The sequence below is a fragment of the Ahaetulla prasina genome, chromosome 8 (genome assembly GCF_028640845.1).
Source record: "Ahaetulla prasina isolate Xishuangbanna chromosome 8, ASM2864084v1, whole genome shotgun sequence".
NCBI lineage: Eukaryota > Metazoa > Chordata > Lepidosauria > Squamata > Colubridae > Ahaetulla > Ahaetulla prasina.
In genome coordinates, this window is record NC_080546.1 from 78,487,858 (window position 1) to 78,511,208 (window position 23,351).

General features: G+C 40.3%; 1 protein-coding gene across 1 annotated transcript; it reads right to left on the reverse strand.

The window, feature by feature from the left end:
* Positions 1–771: 771 nt before the first annotated feature.
* TMEM165 (transmembrane protein 165) lies at positions 772–17,803 on the reverse strand. The gene is made up of 6 exons (XM_058192459.1): positions 17,492–17,803; positions 8,634–8,859; positions 7,142–7,317; positions 5,270–5,452; positions 4,340–4,445; positions 772–1,416 (listed from the first exon to the last, which is right to left on the reverse strand). The coding sequence occupies exons 1-6, from the start codon at positions 17,669–17,671 to the stop codon at positions 1,340–1,342; spliced, it is 948 nt and encodes a 315-aa protein (XP_058048442.1). The 5' UTR covers positions 17,672–17,803; the 3' UTR covers positions 772–1,339.
* Between the last annotated feature and the right edge of the window lie 5,548 nt (positions 17,804–23,351).

A 23,351-nucleotide genomic window follows, 5' to 3' on the forward strand; every position in this document is an offset into this window, starting at 1 on the left:
AATCCAAAATTCTGCTGGCAGATCAAAAATAAGAACAGCATTAATTGAACTATTTTCAAGAAACTAATTCCATTCTAAGCAATGGGAAGATGCTGGTTTTATACCACCAAAATAGATGATCTAAATTCTCTTCTATGCCAGGCACATGATATAAACATGGGGAAGGTTTTGAATCCTGGCTCCCTTTGGGTGGCTTCTGAACTTCAAGACCGGGGGGAGGGGAGGGAACAGCTTTAATTTGGGAAAGGTGTTCGCCCATATTATGGCAGTGCCATACTTTATGTAAAACATCATCTTTAGCAGCACAACCTGATGTGTCAGATACTATGGCTAGATCCACTAATTACATTAAGCCAACAATTTGTTAAATGTTACATCTAACAGGGTTTGCATAACACCAAATTAAAGACCAGAGCTTATGTACCAGATGGCTGAATCTAGTACTAAGGCAAAATCATGGCACAGCTTAGAACAATGCATGTGGCACTGAATCAGTTTCAAATTATCATTTTTCCATAACTGACAAGCAGCATAATTTAAATTTAAAAACAAGAGCAATCATGAGAAATCGCATAAATATTTATCCATCAAAGGTACTGGAGTAAAAAGAAATGGGTTCAACCGCTAAAAATATAAAATATTGAACAGTACACATTATTTTCCTTTGAATGAAACCAAAATGCATTTTAATTGCATTTCTATAATAGGAGGTACTCAGTTTTTATCCATTTGCTCCCATTTCATTATACTTGCTAAAAAGAAAACAATGACCACTTTAAGAATATTTTAATCTGAAAATGCATCAAATGTTCAGTAAAATACAAAAATTGATCTGCAAATATTTAGATGGATTCTGTATTTTGAGACCATTTCTGAATTAGCACATTCCGTATCAAAGAATCCTGATTCTTCCACAAGTCCACCATGTTCAATGTCTTGAATAGATGACTTAATTGTTGGCATAGCTGTTCATTTTTGATTGTGGAACCATGTTGTTGAGAAATAAAATCGAAGGGGTTTTTTCAAGCAGTGTTGTTGTGTTTTTTTTTTTGACATCTGCAAGTAAAATAACTCCGCAAAATTTCAGGAGCTGAACTTCTATTTATCTGAGTTGGTACAGTAAGCGAATGTACATTATTCCTATCCCAAATATATAGATCATGTCCAGCAGAGACTGTATCTACAAAACATATCAAACTAATTGTTACTATAAAAATTACAGCATCCCACCTTCAGTGCTTGTTTGAATAAGTAGCTGTACATAATATACAGGAAGCCGAATGGCAGTCACTGATTCCAATTCTTGTATTTCAAGGAAAAGGAGGGGAAAATAGTCCTGCTAAAATCCAACATCTGGACTTATAAATAGTGCAGAGAATGCAAATGCTAAGAAAACAATGCCTCCTATGATTGTCACTGTAAAAGGGGGAAAAAAAGGGAGGGGGAGAATAACCAGGTAGTTAGAACCTATATAAAGGACAAAATTTCACTAGGCTTATTTTTTTTCTATTCATGAAATTACTTTCATGCCTCTACTTCTTACCAGCATCTAATCCATCAAGATACCCACCCTATGTATTTCCAACATGGTCAGAGTCAAGAAGTTATAAACCACAAGCTTTAGTTAATGTTTAGATACTGTAAGAAATAATCTGCAACAAATGATCTTTGTGCAAGTCAGCAAAATCTGAACCACAAAAGACCTCATCTTTTTGGATGGCTTTTCTTACAAAACACGTACCTTTCCTTTTTCCTTTTTTTGTATTTTTAATTGTTTCTAGGGTTTAAAGGTTTTATCTTTTGCTATGATTTTAATTATTTTTGTATTTTGTGTGTGTGTGTGTGTGTGTGTGTGTGTGTGTGATTTTAATCCACTAAACCAGGGGTCTCCAACCTTGGCAACTTTAAGACTTGTGGACTTCAACTCCCAGAGTTGATCAGCCAGCAAAGCTGGCTGAGGAATTCTGGGAGTTGAAGTCCACAAGTCTTAAAGTTGCCAAGGTTGGAGATCCCTGCTCTAAACCACCCCACTGATGTATGTGAGATAGGCTGTTGTATAATTTCAACCAATAACTAAACGGGGGGGAGGGGGGTATGTCATTTTTTCCAGCTGCATACTCCTGTTAAGAAAGACTAAATAATAAAATATTTCAGTAAATGGTTGAATGAGAGATGTTTGAAAAACTGATCTTGAACCAATTGGAAAATTAGACAGTATATAGGAAGCTTCATGACAGGTTTATATCTGGGCTGGATTATTGCAATGCTCTCTACATGGGGCTGCCCTTGAGGTGCACCCGGAGGCTGCAGTTAATCCAGAATGCGGCTGCGCGAGTAGTAACGGGAGCCGCTCGTGGCTCCCACGTGACATCGCTGCTCCGTAGCTTGCACTGGCTTCCTGTGGTCTTTCGGGTGCGCTTCAAGATTCTGGTAACTATCTTTAAAGCGCTCCATGGCTTAGGACCCGGGTACTTACGAGACCGCCTGCTGTTACCCTTTGCCTCCCACCGACCCGTACGCTCTCACAGAGAGGGTCTCCTCAGGGTGCCGTCCGCCAAACAGTGTCGGCTGGCGGCCCCCAGGAGTAGGGCCTTCTCTGTGGGGGCAGTGACGCTCTGGAACGAACTTCCCCCTGGCCTGCGTCAAGTGCCTGATCTTCGGACCTTCCGTCGTGAGCTCAAAACATATTTATTTATTTATTTATTTGATCGTATTTATATACCGCCCTATCTCCCGAAGGACTCAGGGCGGTTTACAGGCACTTAAAAAACACATAAACACATAAATACAATATAAAAACAGTTAAAAAACTTATTCTAAAAGCCCAAAAATTAAAAATATAGAAATAAAACCCAATTTAAAACCCATAAATTTAAAATCTAGCTCAGTCCTGCGCAATTAAATAAGTGTGTTTTAAGCCCGCGGCGGAAGGTCCGAAGGTCCGCAAGCTGACGAAGTCCGGGGGGTAGTTCGTTCCAGAGGGTGGGAGCCCACACAGAGAAGGCCCTTCCCCTGGGCGTCGCCAGACGACATTGCCTCGCTGACGGCACCCTGAGGAGTCCCTCTCTATGAGAGCGCACAGGTCGGTGAGAGGTATTCGGTAGCAGTAGGCAGTCCCGTAAATATTATTATTATTCATTAAAGCGGGACTGGCATAATTATTGATGAATTTTAATTGGGTATTCTTAATATTTTTTAAATTTTAAATCTAAATTTTAATAATCAGCCTTTAAAATTTGCTCTTTTTAAATGTTGTTTTAAATTGAATATATTTTGTTCTTATTCTGGCTGTACACCGCCTTGAGTCCTTCGGGAGAAGGGCGGTATAAAAATCTAATAAATAAAATAAATAATAAATAAATATCTGCTCAGGCCCGTTCACACTGACTGACAATGGATTAAAGACAATTTCCCCGCTCCATCAAAAAAAACAATCACCCCATTCTAAATAGTGAGCATGAACTTAAAAAGAATATAGTAAATGGACAGATTTCACATATTTCAGTTTTCTTGAACCAATTATCTACTAACTTAACAAATGGTAGGACATGGCTCTATTTTAATGCATTGGTTACTTTGGGCAGGCCTAAACTGAAGGATTTGACAGGTGTTTAAGACCATATGTGGGTCAGCTTTTCAAAATCTACAGGACTGATAGTGATACCCTGTTTCCCTGAAATAAGACATCCCCTGATAATAAGCCCAATTGGGCATTTAACCGCATGCGCTAAAATCCCCCCCGAAAATAAGCCCCCCCCCAAAATAATTGCATGCGTAGCCTGTCCCCACCATTTCCTCTGGTTAGAGTTAGAGAGACAGAGATGGAAATCAGGTAAGACGGCAAGAGGAGCCCCGTCTTGCTCCACGCGCCCCAAAAGAATAAGACCTCCCCGAAAATAAGGCCAAGTGCTTATTTCAGGATTCAAAGAATATAAGACAGGGTCTTATTTTTGGGAAAACATGGTAATATTAATTTTTGTATGCCTTTCCAGGGGAAAGGAGGAGACTATACAGATAGTCCTCAACTTATAAAAGTAACCGGGACTGGAATTTCCATCGTTTAATGAAAATGATTCAAGGCTTTATGAATTTTATAAATAACTCATGTCCAACACTCCTATTTCCCCCACAACAATCACCCTGTGAGGCTAGTTGGGCTGAGAACGACTGGCCCGAAGTAATTCAGATGGCTTTCATGCCTAAGGCAGGACTGGAACCCACAATTTCCTACTTTTTAGCCTGGTGCCTTAATCATTAGACCAAACTGGTTTTTTCAATCTCTTCCCGTCTCCCTTTCTGTTTGCAAATAAATGGTTTTCTTTTCCTGCCCAGGACTTACCAGTTCGAACTGAGATTTTTTGTGCTATCATTCTTCCTCCAATCACTGCTAGGCCAGTACACAAACTATGCCCAAGTGTTCCACCCACAGCCACACCGTAGGGATCCTGTGTCAAAAATGGGAAACGTTTTCAGTGCTATTTGAAAAGCTACAGATTTTTTACTGCAGTTGCTTACAAAGGAGCCACTAATACTTTCAAAGGCCGCAAACAGATAAAAACACACAGAGAATGTACTGTCAGCTGCATCCAGCCTTGGTTCGTGACCAGAGAATTCACTAGAATGTCATTCCTGAGATAACAGAAAGTATCACAACCACTTTTTAAAAAAATGAAAGGACTAGAAACCAAAGGTGCTTTTCTTACTCAGTTTAAACGCTCACCTCAGCACCAGGAGGGGAACCAATTTTTTTTCCTAATGTAACTTAACCAATTGGACAGAATAAAAATGCAATGAATTAAAAATGTGTTAATGTTAAACCAAAAAAAAAATGCAATTAATTACAATGCAGGACTTGTACTTCCAGGTCTTTAAAGGTTACTATATAAGTTGAATTACAGTTGCTCCTACGACTGATTCATTGCCATGCTGTGCCTAGCAACTTCCGTGGAAGCAACAATTTAACATACATAACATTAATTCGAAGCCACATGGGTCTCAAAAGCACTCTTACGACTGCAGGTCCCATCACTTCTCCGCACAGATATAAACAAGATAATGTCCTTTCTCAGATACATCAACGCTATTGAGTGCATCTCACAGAGTACGCATTGTAACTGTGCCTTTTAAATTGGAAAGATCCCAAGGGAAGGTGATTTATTAAACTGCTTAAGGCTCAAATCATAATATTAACCTATCTATACCTAATTAGATCCTGAACATTTTGCTCTTTAACTTCTGATCACATGCATTTCTCATAGAGTTGACTCACCTCTCTTGCTGCCAGGACAATGGTGGTCAACTGAGAGCGGTCGCCCCATTCAGCTAGGAATGTTAAAGTGAATGCTTGCACAAAAATTGGAGAAATAAAATGCAGACATTTCTTCTGAGGTATTGCAGGGCCTGTACCCGCTTCCATATCTCCAGGGCCATTTAAGAGTTTCATTCTCTGGAGCTAGGAAAAGAAGCTGCTGTTAGAACACTTGGGGAAGCACAGTCTGATCCAAAGGGTCAACACCAGCAATAGAGAAGCAATGATCATCAAACAAGACAGACACAGACTTCAGAGGATAATCAGAACTGCAGAAAAAGCAATGGCTACCAACCTGCCTTCCACTGAGGACCTGTATACTGCACGAGTCAAAAAGAGGTCTGTGAAAATATTTACAGACCCCTCACATCCTGGTCATAAACTGTTTCAACTCCTACCCTCAAAATGACGCTACAGAACACTGCACACCAGAACAACTAGACACAAGAACAGGTTTTTCCCGAACACCATCACTCTTCTAAACAAATAATTCCTTCAACACTGTCAAATTATTTACTAAATCTGCACTACTATTAATCTTCTCATCGTTCCCATCACCCATCTCCTTCCACGTATGACTGTAACTTTGTTACTTGTATCCTTACAGTTTATATTGATATTGTTTCCCGATTGCTTATTTGTACCCTATGACTATCATTAAGTGTTGTACCTTAGAATTCTTGATGAAGGTATCTTTTCTTTTATGTACACTGAGAGCATATGCACCAAGACAAATTCCTTGTGTGTCCAATCACACTTAGCCAATAAAAAAATCTATTCTATTCTATTCTATTCTATTCTATTCTATTCTATTTTATTCTATTCTATTCTACTCTATTCTATTCACTTTATAATGTAAATCTGCAAAATGTACCAATGTAAATAGATACAAACTAATAATTAAATAATTAATACTTCATCATAAGAGTGATGAGTGCAGGAATCAAGACAGTTGCTGTAATTAATCTAGGTTTGCAACTGTGGTTAAATCCTGAAGTTTTTGCTGGCTATAAAGATTTCTCCCTTTACAATCAACCCTTGGCTGGAAACAGGATATTCAATTAATATAAAGGAATGGGGTAATCTGATTTTAAAATGGAATGGAAATTGTAGACTACAATCCTGATTTCAGAAATAATCACAAATGGAAACAATTCTGACACTGAAGTTAATTTGGAAAACCATCCAGGTAATCCTATGAAGAACAATTTGTGAGTTTCTTGAAATTACTTAACTACAGGATTCAATAGCTTCTAGCACTAGTCAAGATACTAGGGTACTTGGAGTTGTAACTCAGTGGCATCTGGTAACTCATTTCCCCTAATTTAGTGATGCAACAATTTGGATTCAAGTGAGAAAAAGTGATTCCAAAAGTGCAAGGAAGCAAGAAGTAGGGATTTGTTTCTTTTCCTGGACCAACATGCCACAAGACACATTTGATTTTAAGGAGGTAGTAGTGACTGGTGCCCTTTGAATCACCTTTCCTTCTTCAGTCTGGATTTTTGCATAGCATATGTGCTTCATATCATTAACTACTCAACAGGTACTTGTTAAGAATATCACTTAAGAAGTACTAACCAAATACCAACCTACCCTGTTTTCCCCAGAATAAGACATCCCCTGATAATAAACCCATTTGGGCTTTTGAGCACATAGCAATAAGGCCAAGCGCTTATTTCAGGGTTCAAAAAAATATAAGACAGGGTTTTATTTTCAGGGAATCACAATAATAGTTTCTAACCAAGCATGCTGGCTGGAGAATTCTGGGAGTTAAAGCCCACACATCTTAAAAATGGCCAAGGTCGAGAAACACTGTTATAAACTTTAACTTACTTCCTCATCTTTCTTTTTTAGTTCTGCTTGAACTTCCTCTAATTCTTCCTGACCTTCATCTGCGCTCATCTTCAAGCCTTCTCGAAGCATTCGGATGCCAAAAATTGCAAAGAGTGCTGTTGACACGTAGTAGGTGTATATTCTAGGAATTACTGTGGTGGCATAACCAAATAAAACTGCAAACAGAAAAGCAAATAGTTTAGGCTTTCCATGAAGCGGACTTGGTTTATTTCTACTGTCTAAGCACTTTTTTTAAATTCAGGAAGTCCTGTATATATTAATTAATCCCATGGAATTATATTATATACAATATTATTTCCCAAATTATACAGTAATACAACATTAATATACAATATTATTTCCCACATTTCTACCTAGCCGAAATCCAGATAATTTTTTCCAAGAAAAAGTCAGTTTATAAAAATCAACCCTAATACAGTAGTCAAAACATCCCTTCATGATATTTTGCAGTAATCCTAATTTACAATAATTCCATGAATAGGGCATAGAAAGGGTAATTTCTTTTATTGCATAAATTTTTAGATTGCTTAAATGATACAGACTTTAGGTGACTTACAAGTAAAAAGAAAACAATTAAAGCCAATATATATATATAAAAAAAGCCAAATGGCTACTCAAAATCTTATTTATTTATTATTATTTATTTATTAATTTGATTTCTATACCGCCCTTCTCCCGAAGGACTCAGGGCAGTTTACAGCCAGAATAAAACAACGTAGACAAAAATTAAAACATTTTAAAAATCTGATTCTAATTTGGCCAAAATGAGTTAAAACTATAATAAAACCCACATTAAAATTATGTTAGGTCAGGCCCGCACGGCGAAATAAAAAGGTCTTAAGCTTGCGTTTGAAGGTCCGGAGGTCAGGGAGTTGCCGCAACTCCGGAGGCAACTCATTCCAAAGGGCAGGAGCCCCCACAGAGAAGGCCCTCCCCCTGGGGGTCGCCAGCCGACATTGTTTGACTGACGGCACCCAGAGGAGGCCCTCCCTATGGGAGCGCACAGGTCAGTGGGAGGCTATTGGTGGCAGTAGGCGGTCCCGTAAATAACCCGGTCCTATGCCATGGAGCGCTTTAAAGGTGATCACCAACACCTTGAACTGTACCCGGAAGACCACCGGCAACCAGTGCAGCTTGCGCAGGAGAGGTGTTACATGGGAGCATCGTGTTGCTCCCTCTATTACCTGCGCTTCAGTACCAAAAACTATGGCCTCTAGTGCCTTCCTATTGTCAGAAGGAGTCCCCTAAAGGAATGCAAAATATTTCAAATTCAAAACAAAAGTGTTCCAATGCTTCCCATCATGTCAGAATGGCACTTCTGATAAAATGAAACAACCTAGTTTAAACAACCTAGTTTAAAATGGACATTTTCACAACTGAAATGTTTCACAGATCCCTTATTCTTTCCCACATGCAGTACAGCTACCACATTTTCACGATGTTCCAGGGCATAGAAGACAAAAGCACTAACCAGATAGACACGTCATCAGCCCTAAGGCCAGCATAGCACCAGCCAGAACTGTTAAACGATTGTAGCGCATTGCCATAATAGCAGCAATGAAGAAGGTTTTATCGCCCAGTTCTGAAACGATGATGACAGAAATCGCAGCCACGAATGCATGGATAAATCCTAGGTTAGTTTTGTCGGAAGACTCGTCACCAACAGAATGGACGGGAACCACGAGGGTAGGTCCTTTCTGAAAAGAAAAATAATATGTTTTTTATCCCAAGTTTTAAGGAAATCAGTTCCTTATCATGCCAACACGTAAGAAAAATGCAATCCATTGGATAGGCTGTAAAAGGGCCCTTACAAATTCTTTACTTACCTTATGAATTAGCCAAGAAGTTTAAGTGCCAAAATAAACAACCCAGTTCAACTTATCTGGGGATCCACTCGTCTGAGAATATACACAATGCTTCCTTAAAGTACTCATATTTTCTGTATACGCTCATGTATAAGCACATCCGTAAGATAAGCAGAACGTCAAAGTACCATATGGGAAAGCCTTTTTTTAAATTTTATTTATTGGATTTATATGCTGCCCATCTCATCCAGGGGCAGCTTACAAACATGAAAATCAGAAACACCAAAAAGAGAAGACTATAATAATCATAGTTAAAATTTAGATTTGAAAAGTTTATCATTTAAAGATAAACTGGCGGCCCTCAGGGGAAGGGCCTTCTCTATGGGGACTCCTACCCTCTGGAACGAACTTCCCCCTGGACTTCGACAACTTCCTGACCTTCGGACCTTCCGCCGCAAGCTGAAGACGTACCTATTTTTCCACGCAGGACTGGCATAGAATTTTTAGATTTTATTATTGGGTTTTTAATTTTAATTGGGTTTTATGGTTTTAAATGTATCTTAATTGGGGCCAAATTTGAATAAGTTTTTTAATTATTGTTTTACTTGTATTTGTTTATTTATTGTCGTTTTACTTGGCTGTTAACCGCTCTGAGTCCTTCGGGAGAAGGGCGGTATACAAATTAAATTATTATTATTATTATTATTATTATTATTATTATTATTATTATTGTTGTTGTTGTTGTTGTTGTTGTTATTATTATTATTATTATTATTATTAAAAGGAGGGAGTACAAAGATCACAGGAGGAGGCAGGGTAGTCTCTCAATCTACTAACCATGAGAATTATACCCACCCCTGTTGGCGCCTCAGGCCTTCTGCCAGCACCAGGTCACCACTCTTATGCAAGATCAGGAGAGTCAGTGCAGATCTAACCTCAGAGAGCATGTTCCAAAGGCAGGGGCCACAGCAGAGAAGGCTCACCAGATTTCCACAGCTGAACAGTTCCTTAGCAAGCCCGTTCTGCCAGCACAAGTGGAATTGGCCAATCCCAATGGGGATCCCAATGGCCAATGAGATGGTTCCTCCAGTAGCCTGGACCCATGCCATACATGCCATGCCATACAGCAGGGGTCTCCAACCTTGGTCCTTTTAAGACTTGTGGACTTCAACTCCCAGAGTCCCTCAGCCAGCAAAGCTGGCCTAGGAACTCTGGGAATTGAAGTCCACAAGTCTTAAAGGGACCAAGGTTGGAGACCCCTGCCATACAGGGCTTTAAAGGTAATAACCAACACCTTGAATTGAACCCAGAAGCAAACCGGCAGCCAATTTAGCTCACGGAGCAGTGGTGAAACTTGTGGCCCCCAAGACTTGCCCACGTTGCTACTTTCTGCACCAGCTGTAGCTTCTGAATACCCTTTAAGGGTAGCCCCATGTAAGGTGGCACATTTTTTCATGGTACTTTTGTTAAAAAAATTGAGGGTCGCTTTATTCGTGGATGAACTTATATGAAAGTAATAGAAAAGCAATTCAATTAAGTATCAAGATTTTTTTTTTCTAGCAGTAAGGGTGGTTCATCAGTGGAACTATATATCAAGATTCACTTTACTGACCAGAGAGTTATATGCCTTAAATGGCCATTTCTAGCTGTATAAAATTATATCACCTAGACCAGTGATGGCGAACCTATGGCACGCAGAGCCCTCTCTGTGGGCACATGCACCGTTGCCAGCTGCACTTCTGGTTTCCAGTACGCGCAAGCACGCCGGCCGGCCGGTATTTGCAGGTGCCGAAGTGCTGGAAAATGTCCAAAAATATGACCAAAAAACAGGCATGTGTGCGCCAGCCAGCTAGTCTTTGGGCTTCCAGTGCTCTGGCGTGCTAACATGCACGCACATGCATGTGCATTCTGGTTTGGGCACTCGGTGCCAAAAAGGTTCGCCATCACTGACCTAGACAATCCCTGATTTGTGACTACGTACAATATAAACATTCATAACAAGCAATATTAGCTTTCACAAACGCAAGATCCAGTATATTATTTCACAAATGACTGTAATAAAGACAGTAAAGGTTTCATGAAAGCAGTTTGATAAAGTAAAATGAGAAACTTGTTTAAATAGGGAGAATTAAGCCAGAGGCATTTGATGCATCTCCTTAAAGAAGCTACGCAATAAAATCCCCCAATCACAACCACATTTTTCCAGATACTGCTTCAAAAAGAGCAATGGCAGACCAGACCAATGAATGAATAAAATTATCTTTGGATTTCAAGCCAAGTATTTTTTCCAGAGAGCTGGGACTCTAATGCAAAGTCATATCTAAACTGTCACCAGAACTGAGATCAATATAATACTATTCTTCTCTCTACTGACCTTCTAAATCCGAGTTATTTTATTACCTCACTATTTAAAGGTAATATATACAGATAGTCCTTGACTTTTGACCACAACTGAGTCGAAAATTTCCGTTGCTAAGGAAGACAGTTGTTAAGTGTGTGTTGTCCACTTTTATGACCTTTCTTGCCACAACTATTAAGTAAATCAATACAGTTGTTGAGTTAGTATCACGGTTGTTAAGTGAATCTGGCCTTCCCCATTGACTTTGCTTGTCAGAAGGTCTCAAAAGTTAATAACCTTTGTTGAAACCATCATAAAACCAGTTGAAAAACCTCTGAATTTTGACAACATGATGATGGGGAGAATACTGCAATGGTTGTAAGTATGAAAAACAGTCACAAGTCACTTTTTTCAGTGCCACTTTAATTTTGAACAGCCACTAAACAAATGGTTATAAGTCAAGGATTACCTGCACATTCTTTTTGAATACATCTGCTAAATACATATCCTAACATAGAGATTAAAATACAACTGTATTTTTAGAATATTATTCTAGAAAATACTATTCTATTTCTAGAACACTATTCTAGAAATAGAATTCTAAGGAAAGTAGCTACAAGTTCTATTTTTAAATAAGGTGAAATTGCCAAATAATAGCAAGAGTGTCTTTTTTTAAAAAGTGTTTTGTCTGATGAAATGTGAATTGAAGTTTCATGCACTTTCATCTACAAACTAGTGTTTCATGATATTCCACATCTTCACCTTTACTGACTGTTGACAAGCTAAGTGTTTTTCTTTTATTACAAATATAATTATATTGTTGTAGATCACAAAGAAAGCTACCGTAGTTCTTATTTGTCTCAAATCTTTCCAACCAGGTGCTATAGCAGTTCAGGGATAAAAGCTGATTTTTATCATGCAAATACATCCAACATGTTTTACCTTGTCTGTTCTTTGTCAACATTCAGAGATTTGCTGTACCATGAAACACTAGCTTGTAGATGAAAGTGCATGCAACTTCGATTCCCATTTTATTTCTGAAGACAAAACTATCCTGGGACTATAAAACCAGTACTTTTTAAAAAGACATTCTTGCTATTATTTGATAATCAGCACACTACTAAAACTCTGAGTCTTGTAACCTTTAACTAGGCAAAACAGTCCATTAAAGGGCAAAACCTTTTCAACCAAGATACCTCGAATGGCCTAACTTACAGAATGTGTCCAAATTTTGGCACCCATAGCTCCCATGGAGTTGAAATTTGGCAAATTTTATAAAACTGCTAATTATCGTAAAGTATTTTATGACAAAACAAAATGTGATAAAACATTTGCTATAGTCAATTCCTGATGTGTTATACAATTCTACTCGGCTAATTTTAAGGTGGATGCATCTCTAAATATCTCCCTGAATTTTAAAGAATTTTTAAATTATATTAGAAGCTTTGCTATTGTTGAAAACATTTGGTAAGGAAATATCTACAAAATGAGGACCCAAGAAGTCATGGGTTGTCTAGTCAATATTAAAATTTAAGCTGGTCATTTCTTTTTGTTTAAGCAATGGTAAACCTCAATTTATAATTTATAGCAAAGGCATATGAAGGCAGTCACCTTCTCATGAAATATGATTAAACAACGCATGAATGAACGGAAATGTTTTCTGACTATGATTACAAAATTGTATTCCAAGAACTGCTGAGCAGTAAATACTACATAGGCGTTATGGCAAGATACTTAATTCAGCACAACTGAAAGAATTAACAGTAAATTTATAGTCTGTTTAGAAAAGCAATTAGATATAAGAGTTAAAGCAATGGGCTGCTTATTCATAAAATGACAAATTATTGTCATTTCACACTCAGAAACTATCATGCAAATTCAGGACTTTCTGACAGTAACTTGGAAAAAAAACATTGTTGTAACACAATTTGAACTGTCATTATCCAATTCCAATGATCAAATCAAATCACTGAAATATATTTACTTTTCAAGACCCTGAAAAGACCTGCTGAAAGGTCACTATGACCTGCAACAAATGAGCTAATTGATTGTGCAATTTGGCAACATCACTATTTCAAAGTCAACCTAATTAAACGAATAGCGTAAGTTACATAGTAGACAGCGTAACCGTTCCTAGCGAGACTATATCACTTTCTTCCAATAGACAAGGTGTAAAATAAAGTAGTTTTAGGAAGATGTGAACCATAAATTACTAATACTGCTGTTGTCTACAGCTCGCCAATAGCACATTGGTCAGATGAGTATAAAAAAACGAGCTAAGCATGTGTCATATGGATAAAGGAAGGAGCATACAGGTCAGGAAAGCTGAGGCATGTTAATAAAATACTCTTAGTTGGATACTAGTCTTCTGATCCCACCCCTTCTAAGATCCAAGGGGACTCTCTTCAATTCTATAATATCTATGAGCTGAGGCATTTAAGAAAACAAAATGTGGGCATTACAGGTAGGCCTCGATGGAGCCCAAAATTGTGGTTGCTAAGAGAGACATTTGTTAAGTGAGTTTTGCCCCATTGAATGATCTTTCTTGCCACAGTTGGTAATCATGGCAGCTGTTAAGTTACTAAAACAGTTGTTAAACGAATCTGGCTTCCCCATTAACTTTGCTTTTCAGAAGATTGCAAAAGATCAATGACCCTGGGACACTGCAACCGTCATAAATGCGAGTCAGTTGCCATGGATCTGAATTTTGACCATGGTGATATTGCAACGGTCGTGTGAAAAACGATTAGGAGTCACTTTTTTCGGTGCTGCTATAACTTCAAACAAAGTGTTGTTAAGTCAAGAGCTACCTGTACAAGCAAAGGGAGAACAGAACTTGTGAGACGGGAGCAATTATGTACAGTAGGCCTCGACTTACCTTATGACCATTTTTCATACTAATGACCATTGCAGCATCCCCATGGTCATGTGATTTACATTCAGACCCTTGACAACGATTCACATTTAAGACAGTCGCCGTGTCCACGGGTCATGGGATCGATCCCCTTTTGCGACCTTCTGACAAGCAAAGTCAATGGGGAAACCAGATTCACTTAACAACCAGATTACTAATTTACCAACTGCAGTGATTCACTCAACCAATATGGCAAGAAAAGTCGTAAAAGGGGACAAATCTCACTTAACAACTGTCTCACTTAGCAACATAAATTTTGGGCTCAATTGCGGTTGTAAGTTGAGGACCTCCTGTATATACAGGTAGTCCACGATTTACATGGTTTACATGATTTAAATGGTTCATTTAATGACCATTCTAAGGTACAACAGCACTGAAAAAAAAGTGACTTATAACCACTTTTCACACTTATGACCACTGAAGCATTTCCTATGGCCACATGATCAAAATTCAGCCGTTTAACAAGTATATTTATGACAGTTGTGTGCGCGTGTGTCACGCAATCCCCTTTTGCAACCTTCTGACAAGCAAAGCCAATGGGGGAAGCCAGGTTCACTTAACAACCGTGGGTCTAACTTAACCAATGCACTGATTCACTTAACAAATGTTAAGAAAAGTCGTAAAAGGGGGACAGGTTCACTTAACAACTGTCTCACGTAGCACCATTAATTTTGGTCTCCATTCTGGTAGTAAGTTGAGGACCTCCTGTATATACAGGTAGTCCACGATTTACATGGTTTACATGATTTAAATGGTTCATTTAATGACCATTCTAAGGTACAACAGCACTGAAAAAAAAGTGACTTATAACCACTTTTCACACTTATGACCACTGAAGCATTTCCTATGGCCACATGATCAAAATTCAGCCGTTTAATAAGTATATTTATGACAGTTGCCGTGTGTGTGTGCGCGCGTGTGTCACGCAATCCCCTTTTGCAACCTTCTGACAAGCAAAGCCAATGGGGGAAGCCAGGTTCACTTAACAACCGTGGGTCTAACTTAACCAATGCACTGATTCACTTAACAAATGTTAAGAAAAGTCGTAAAAGGGGACAAATCTCACTTAACAACTGTCTCACTTAGCAACATAAATTTTGGGCTCAATCGCCGTTGTAAGTTGAGGACCTCCTGTATATACAGGTAGTCCACGATTTAAAGCAGTTCATTTAATGACCATTCTAAGGTACAACAGCACTGAAAAAAAAAGTGACTTATAACCACTTTTCACACTTATGACCACTGAAGCATTTCCTATGGCCACATGATCAAAATTCAGCCGTTTAACAAGTATATTTATGACAGTTGTGTGCGCGTGTGTCACGCAATCCCCTTTTGCAACCTTCTGACAAGCAAAGCCAATGGGGGAAGCCAGGTTCACTTAACAACCGTGGGTCTAACTTAACCAATGCACTGATTCACTTAACAAATGTTAAGAAGAGTCGTAAAAGGGGGACAGGTTCACTTAACAACTGTCTCACGTAGCACCATTAATTTTGGTCTCCATTCTGGTAGTAAGTTGAGGACTCCTCTGTGTGTGTGTATATGTGTATATGTGTGTGTGTGTGTGTGTATGTATGTTTTCGTAGGTTTTCACGTGTATATGTATGTAGATTTTGGTATGTTCGGGTCTTTTCCGGATCCAATCTTACACGGGAAAAGTCTGGGTGTGCATGTATGTATATATACATATATGTATATGTGTATATATATGCATATTGTATATGTATGTGTGTATATCTATATGTGTGTGTGTGTCTGTATAAACACACATATACACACACATAAACATACACACACACATACATATTTGTACATATACATACATATATACAAATACATATATTTGTTTTCTGAGGTTTTCGCGGGTGTTTGTATGTAGGTCTTTGGTTATTCAGGTTTTCAAGTGTCTGTTTCGACGAAGTCTCATTCGTCATCTTCAGGCTTCAGCTTCGTGCTTCTGGGAGCAATGTGTTATTGCAGCTGTTTCTTCCTTTTTAACTGCTATTGGGGGTTTGAACTGATTGGGTGGGAGCTTGGCTGTGATCTGATTGGATGGGGGGATTGTGCTCTGATTGGCTGGAGGGATGTCTTGTTTGGGTGGGGGCTTGGTTGTGCTCAGATTAATCTGAGTTGCAGGGGGATTTGAGCTGGTGAGTTGCATTGCTGTTGTTTGGCTTCGTGGTCGTGGTTGTGCTACATCTTCATAGTGGGTGTCAGTCTGCTGTATGTATGGATTGGAGGGGTTTGAAATGGCTAATGTTGCAGCTGCGGTCTGGCTTCTGGTCCTTGGTCGTGCTTCCTGATCAGTGTGGGTTTGGGTCTGCTTTCTGGGTGGATGTGTAGTACATCTATACATATATATACACACACACACATATATATACATAAACATATACATACATACACATACATACATATATACAAATACATATATTTGTTTTCTGAGGTTTTCATGGTGTTTGTATGTAGGTCTTTGGTTATTCAGGTTTTCTCAGAAATTGGAAGTGTCTTGGCGACGTTTGACAAGTCTCATTCGTCATCTTCAGGCTTCAGCTTCGTGCTTCTGGGAGCAATGTGTTATTGCAGCTGTTTCTTCCTTTTTAACTGCTATTGGGGGTTTGAACTGATTGGGTGGGAGCTTGGCTGTGATCTGATTGGATGGGGGGGGGTTGTGCTCTGATTGGCTGGAGGGATGTCTTGTTTGGGTGGGGGCTTGGTTGTGCTCAGATTAATCTGAGTTGCAGGGGGATTTGAGCTGGTGAGTTGCATTGCTGTTGTTTGGCTTCGTGGTTGTGGTCGTGCTACATCTTCATAGTGGGTGTCTGTCTGCTGTATGTATGGATTGGAGGGGTTTGAAATGGATAATGTTGCAGCTGCGGTCTGGCTTCTGGTCCTTGGTCGTGCTTCCTGATCAGTGTGGGTTTGGGTCTGCTTTCTGGGTGGATGTGTAGTACATCTATACATATATACACACACACACACACACATATATATACATAAACATATACATACATACATATACATATATATATGGATGAATGAAATCTGCTTCTCCCGTCCCACCTTTCACCCGGCCACGTGTACTTTTGCCCCAGGACGGAGGCTTGAAGGGCCGCCATCCACCCTTTGAGCAGGAAAGGAGAAGCGACGGAGAAGCCGAGGCTTCCCGCACCTTCCTTCTTCCTTCCCCGACGTCGGCCGGAGCTTTCGGGGACGATAGCAGCCCAGCCGGGGCCACCGGGGCGTCGCCTCCGCCTCCCTCAGCTCACCTCAGCCCGGAGGAGGTCCGGCCCTTGCACCGCCGGCTGTTGGTGCGGCGCCGGCGCCGGCTTCTGCTGCTCTTGGTGAGGCGGGAAGTCTCGCTCGCGGCCGACTTCTTGCTCGGGGGCCGCGAAGGCCGCGGCCAGCAGCAGCAGCAGCAACGGCCAGAGCCGCGGGACCCCCGCCATTCCTGTCCCCGAGCCCGGCCCGTTTTTCCCTCACTCTGGGAAAGAGCGGCCGCCACAGGCGGAAGTCAGCGGAACCCGCCCCGCCGCCATGGCCGCTTCCTCAGGGGGCCGATCGTGCAACCGAACTCGCCTTGTCTTGCCGTCACTCAACCCGAAGCCTTGGCGACGTCCCGCCTCCGCCGCCGATTCCCTTGTCTGATTGGAGAACTCCCCGCTCGCTCTGGGAATGGGCGTCCGAGAATAGAAACCGTCATGTTCGGCTGTCCCGTCTTCGAAGAGGTTGAGGAGGGAAGAGCGACCCAGCCAATCACGTGTGTCACGAGATGCTGTTCTGGCAGGCAGGAGCTCCTCCCACTTGTGGTTTGCTGGCAGGGGAAGAAGGAAAACCTGGACAAGTTTTTGGAATCTGCAATAATTTGGAAATGCAACAATTAATGCCCCAAAATCATAGAGTTTGGGGTTAATCTCTCAGATTAGTGCAGTCTCTTGCAGGTAGAACTCAATTGCTAATTTAGAGGGCAGCTCAATGCAAAAGTTGTTTGCTCTTGTCTTGTCCCCTTCTAGGTTTTGTTCCTCCATATAGTAGCCCAACAGAGTAAATCGGGGTCTGCAACCTTGGTCCCTTTAAGGCTTGTGGACTTCAACTCCCAGAGTTCCTCAGCCAGCTTTACTGGCTGAGGGACTCTGGGAGTTGAAGTCCACAAGTCTTAAAGGGACCAAGGTTGCAGACCTCTGGAGTAAATCAGCAACCGAGGTCAAATAATACTAGATTTTTTTTAGTACTTCCAAATCATTAATCTAGTTTTAATAATTTAATTTTAATACATAAGTGCAGCTGTTAGTACTTGCAACGGGTGTACCTAGCTACCTTTTCAAACTTTTTTTAACAATTAAAGAAATGGCATTTGAAAACCTGAAGCTTTTTGAAAATATTGACATAATGTAAGACAGGGGTCTCCAACCTTGGTCCCTTTAAGACTTGTGGACTTCAACTCCCAGAGTTCCTCAGCCAGCTTTGCTAAGGAGGGGCTGAGGGACTCTGGGAGTTGAAGTCCACAAGTCTTAAAGGGACCAAGGTTGGAGACCCCTGACGTAAGAAATACATTCAGCTTGAGCAGTTTTGGTAAATGTTTAGAGCAGGGGTGGGTTCTACTTACCTTTACTACTGGTTTGCAATGGGAGCATGTGCACGTGTACCCCAGAACCTCCTGCACATGCGCAGATCGTCAATTATGATGTCCGGGTGGGTGGGCGAAGGCTCGAGTAGCTTTTACTACCGGTTCTATAGAACCGGACAGAACCGGGAGCAACCCATCACTGGTTTAGAGTCAAGCAAATGTAAAGCTCTTGAATTAGTGCCCCTCTGATAGTCCTCGACTTACGACCACAATTGAGCCCAAATTTCTGTTGCTAAGTGAGGCATATGTTACATGAATTTTGCCCCATTTTATGACCTTTTTTGCTGCAGTTAGCAACATGGTTGCACTGGCTTCCCCATTGACTTTGCTTCTCAGACAATCGCAAAAGGCTGACTTCAGGACACTGCAAACCGTCATAAATAGGAATCAGTTGCACCTGATAAAACCAACAGCCTTGTCATTCTGAATGCATGTGCAATGAGTATGCTCAATTCAGCAAATTCCTGCAGGGCATGTTAGAGATCTACTATTTATTTATCATATATATGTTGTTACCCAGGCCCAAGTAGGTACTAATAAACTTAGTCCGTGGAAAAACAAACTTCATTCGAACAGCTGGGAATTACTTCATTCTCAACGTCATTCAACTCAAAACAAATGCCTCCCAACACAAATTCCTCAGTTATCTCACAAACCTTAGTCCAGTCAGGCAACTGGTAGCGTGTGGTGCTTCTGCGCATGTGCAGAACGTTTTTGATGACATCTGGGCGGGTGGGTGGAACCTCCTGCCATGACCACTACCAGTTTGCCTGAACTGGTAGAAACCCATCACTGCAAACAACATGTATTTAGCTTGGAGAATGAGACAAATCTTTGTGTGAGATTTGGAATGGATATCTGCATATTGCAATACCAAGCAGGTTGGGACAAATAGTTAAAATCTCACCATACATCTGTAGTTACCAATCTTTGCCAAACAATTTAACAGAATCTGTCCAGAATCTGATTGCCAGTGCTAAAAGTGCCTTAAGATCCAGGAGTTGCTTAGAAATCAAATCCTATTATTGGTACCAATATTTAGAAAAGATATTATACCAAAGCCTCCCGCAAAGGTTTGCTCCAGGCACAAAACTAGTCCTCAGCTTATGATTGTTCATTTACTGCACCAACTCAGAAAGCTCAAACAGCCCAAAAAGCTGCTAATCCAGTTCTACGGAGGAATGATTCAGTCTGTCATCTGCACCTCTATAACTGTCTGGTTTGGTTCTGCAACCCAACAAGACAGACACGGACTTCGGAGGATAATTAGAACGGCAGAAAAAACAATGGCTACCAACCTGCCTTCCATTGAGGACCCGTATATTGCATGAGTCAAAAAGAGGGCTGTGAAAATATTTACAGACCCCTCACATCCTGGACCTAAATTGTTTCAACTCCTACCCTCAAAATGACGCTATAGAGCACTGCACACCAGGACAACTAGACACAAGGACAGTTTTTCCCCGAACGCCATCACTCTGCTAAACAAATAATTCCCTCAACACTGAACTCAATTCACTGAATTCCCTCAACACTCAACTATTTACTAAACCTGCACTACTATTAATCTTCTCATTGTTCCCATCATCCATCTCCTCCCACTTATGACTGTAACTTTGTTGCTTGTATACTTACGATTTATATTATTTCCTGATTGCTTATTTGTACCCTACGACTATCATAAACTGTTGTACCTTATGTTTCTTGATGAAGGTATCTTTTCTTTTATGTACACTGAGAACATATATACCAAAGACAAATTCCTTGTGTGTCCAATCACACTTGGCTAATAAAAAAAAATTCTTCTGACCGTTCAAAGTTACAACAGCACTGAAAAAGTCCATTTTTCACACTTAATGACCATTACAGCACCCCATGGTCATGTGATCAAAATTCAGATGCTTAGCAATTGACTCATATTTATGACGGTTGCAGTCTTTCGGGGTGGTGGTGTCATGTGATCTCATTTTACAAACTTCTTCAAGCAAAGTCAGTCGGGAAGCTGGATTCCCTTAACAACCTTGTTACTAACTTAACACCTGCCGTGATTCACTTAACAAATGTGGTAAAGGTTGTAAGGTGGAGCAAAATTCACTTAACAAATGTCTCACTTAGGAACAGAAATTCTGGGCTGTTTTGGTCATAGGTTGAGAACTACCTGCATTATAAAATCACAGCTATTCCTATAGCAACCCAAGTGGCCGTATGTGAACAAAGTTTTTGTGCCTTAGCTCTATTTTAGCATACGATAGCTGCAGTAGTTAGTCATCAAACATCTTGAAGATTTTCTTTCCTTCCTTCCTTCCTTCCTTCCTTCCTTCCTTCCTTCCTTCCTTCCTTCCTTCCTTCCTTCCTTCCTTCCGAACTCTTTACTTCCCTTATGCAATACTCTTGGGCATTTTTGAGGGGTAAAATGAAATATGCGTTGTGCATATGCATTGTAGACAATATTGTGACAAACCACGGGACCGGCATACTTGTGTGTCATATGAAAGATCAGGATTTGTGTCATGACACAACAGGGATCTTGGAAGTCATCAGTCCATCCCAATCCAAAAGCTTTCCAACCTTTGCTAGAAAAATTCCAGTAACGGAGCTCATATGATTGGTCTCACGGTCATAAAATTATGCATTTTCAGTTTGGATCTCTCTCTGTAAGCTTCCACCCCTTGATTGTTGACCTACCCACTGGCAGTATAGTGAATACATCTGCACCCATTTCTCTGTGACAGATGCAAAATTTTCAGCACCAGGTATTTTAAGCACCTGGTGGTTCCCGTTGTATCTGTGAAAGACAGATTGTATTGATAATTTCCACCAAACCTCCCCGCCAGATGGGCTGGTTGATGCTTCCAGGATTCCCAGCTAACTTCAAGTCAACAAATTTGGGTGGGCCTTTGTTTGAAGAATCCTACTATTTCTACAGGCAGAAATATTGCAATTTATAGTTTATAAAGTTGCATTTTCTACAGCAGGACCTATGCCCTGGACCAGTGGTGAAATCCAATTTTGTTTTACTACCGGTTCTGTGGGCGTGGCTTCATGGGCGTAGCGTGGCTTGGTGAGCGTGGCGGGGGAAGGATACTGCAAAATCCCTATTCCCTCCCCACTCCTGGGGGAAGGATATTGTAAAATCTCCATTCCCTCCCCACTCTGGGGCCAGCCAGAGGTGGTATTTGCTGGTTCTCTGAACTACTCAAAATTTCCGCTACCGGTTCTCCAGAATCTGTCAGAACCTGCTGAATTTCACCCCTGTCCTGGACATATCTGGAAGTAATTTGCCATTTCCTTCTTCTATCTATCTATCTATCTATCTATCTATCTATCTATCTATCTATCTATCTATCTATCTATCTATCTATCCATTCATTCATTCATTCGTACTTTTATACCGCCCTATCTCCCTAGGGACTCAGGGCGGTTTACAGCCAAATAAAACATATATATATATACAGAATAAAACATTAATTTAAAAAACTTATTACATAAGGCCGAATATTTAAAATAGAGATGTAGATGATAAAACCCCATTAAAACCAAATTTAAAATTTAAACATTTAAAAATGTAAAAATTCTAGCCCAGTCCTGCGCAAATAAATAGATGTGTCTTAAGCTCGCGGCGGAAGGTTCGAAGGTCAGGAAGTTGGCGAAGTCCTGGGGGAAGCTCGTTCCAGAGGGTGGGAGCCCCCACAGAAAAGGCCCTTCCCCTGGGTGTCGCCAACATTCTAAATTGTTACCTTGTTTTTTTTTATAACAATCCTGGAATTATCTGGTAGTTTCCTATGCAAATACTAGACAAGTTCAGCCCTGAATTTTTTTAGATCATCCTAGCTTAAGATTTGCATACTTTTTGATCTCTCTCTGTAAGCTTCCACCCTTGATTGTTGACCTACCCACTGGCAGTATAGTGAATACATCTGCACCCATTTCTCTGTGACAGATGCAAATTTTCAGCACCAGGTATTTTAAGCACCTGGTGGTTCCGTGTATCTGTGAAAGACAGATTGTATTGATAATTTCCACCAAACCTCCCGCCAGATGGGCTGGTTGATGCTTCCAGGATTCCCAGCTAACTTCAAGTCAACAAATTTGGGTGGGCCTTTGTTTGAAGAATCCTACTATTTCTACAGGCAGAAATATTGCAATTTATAGTTTATAAAGTTGCATTTTCTACAACTTTTTCGACCAAAGAGGTTGTTAAAATGCTTTAAAAGGTTCTGATGATCAGGCAACTCAGCTGGGATCGTCAGAACCTTTTAAAAGCATTTTTTCTACAACTTTTTCGACCAAAGAGGTTGTTAAAAATGCTTTTAAAAGGTTCTGATGATCAGGCAACTCAGCTGGGATCGTCAGAACCCTCTAAAAGCATTTTTCTACAACTTTTTCGACCAAAGAGGTTGTTAAAATGCTTTAAAAGGTTCTGATGATCAGGCAACTCAGCTGGGATCGTCAGAACCTTTAGCATTTTTCTACAACTTTTTCGACCAAAGAGGTTGTTAAAA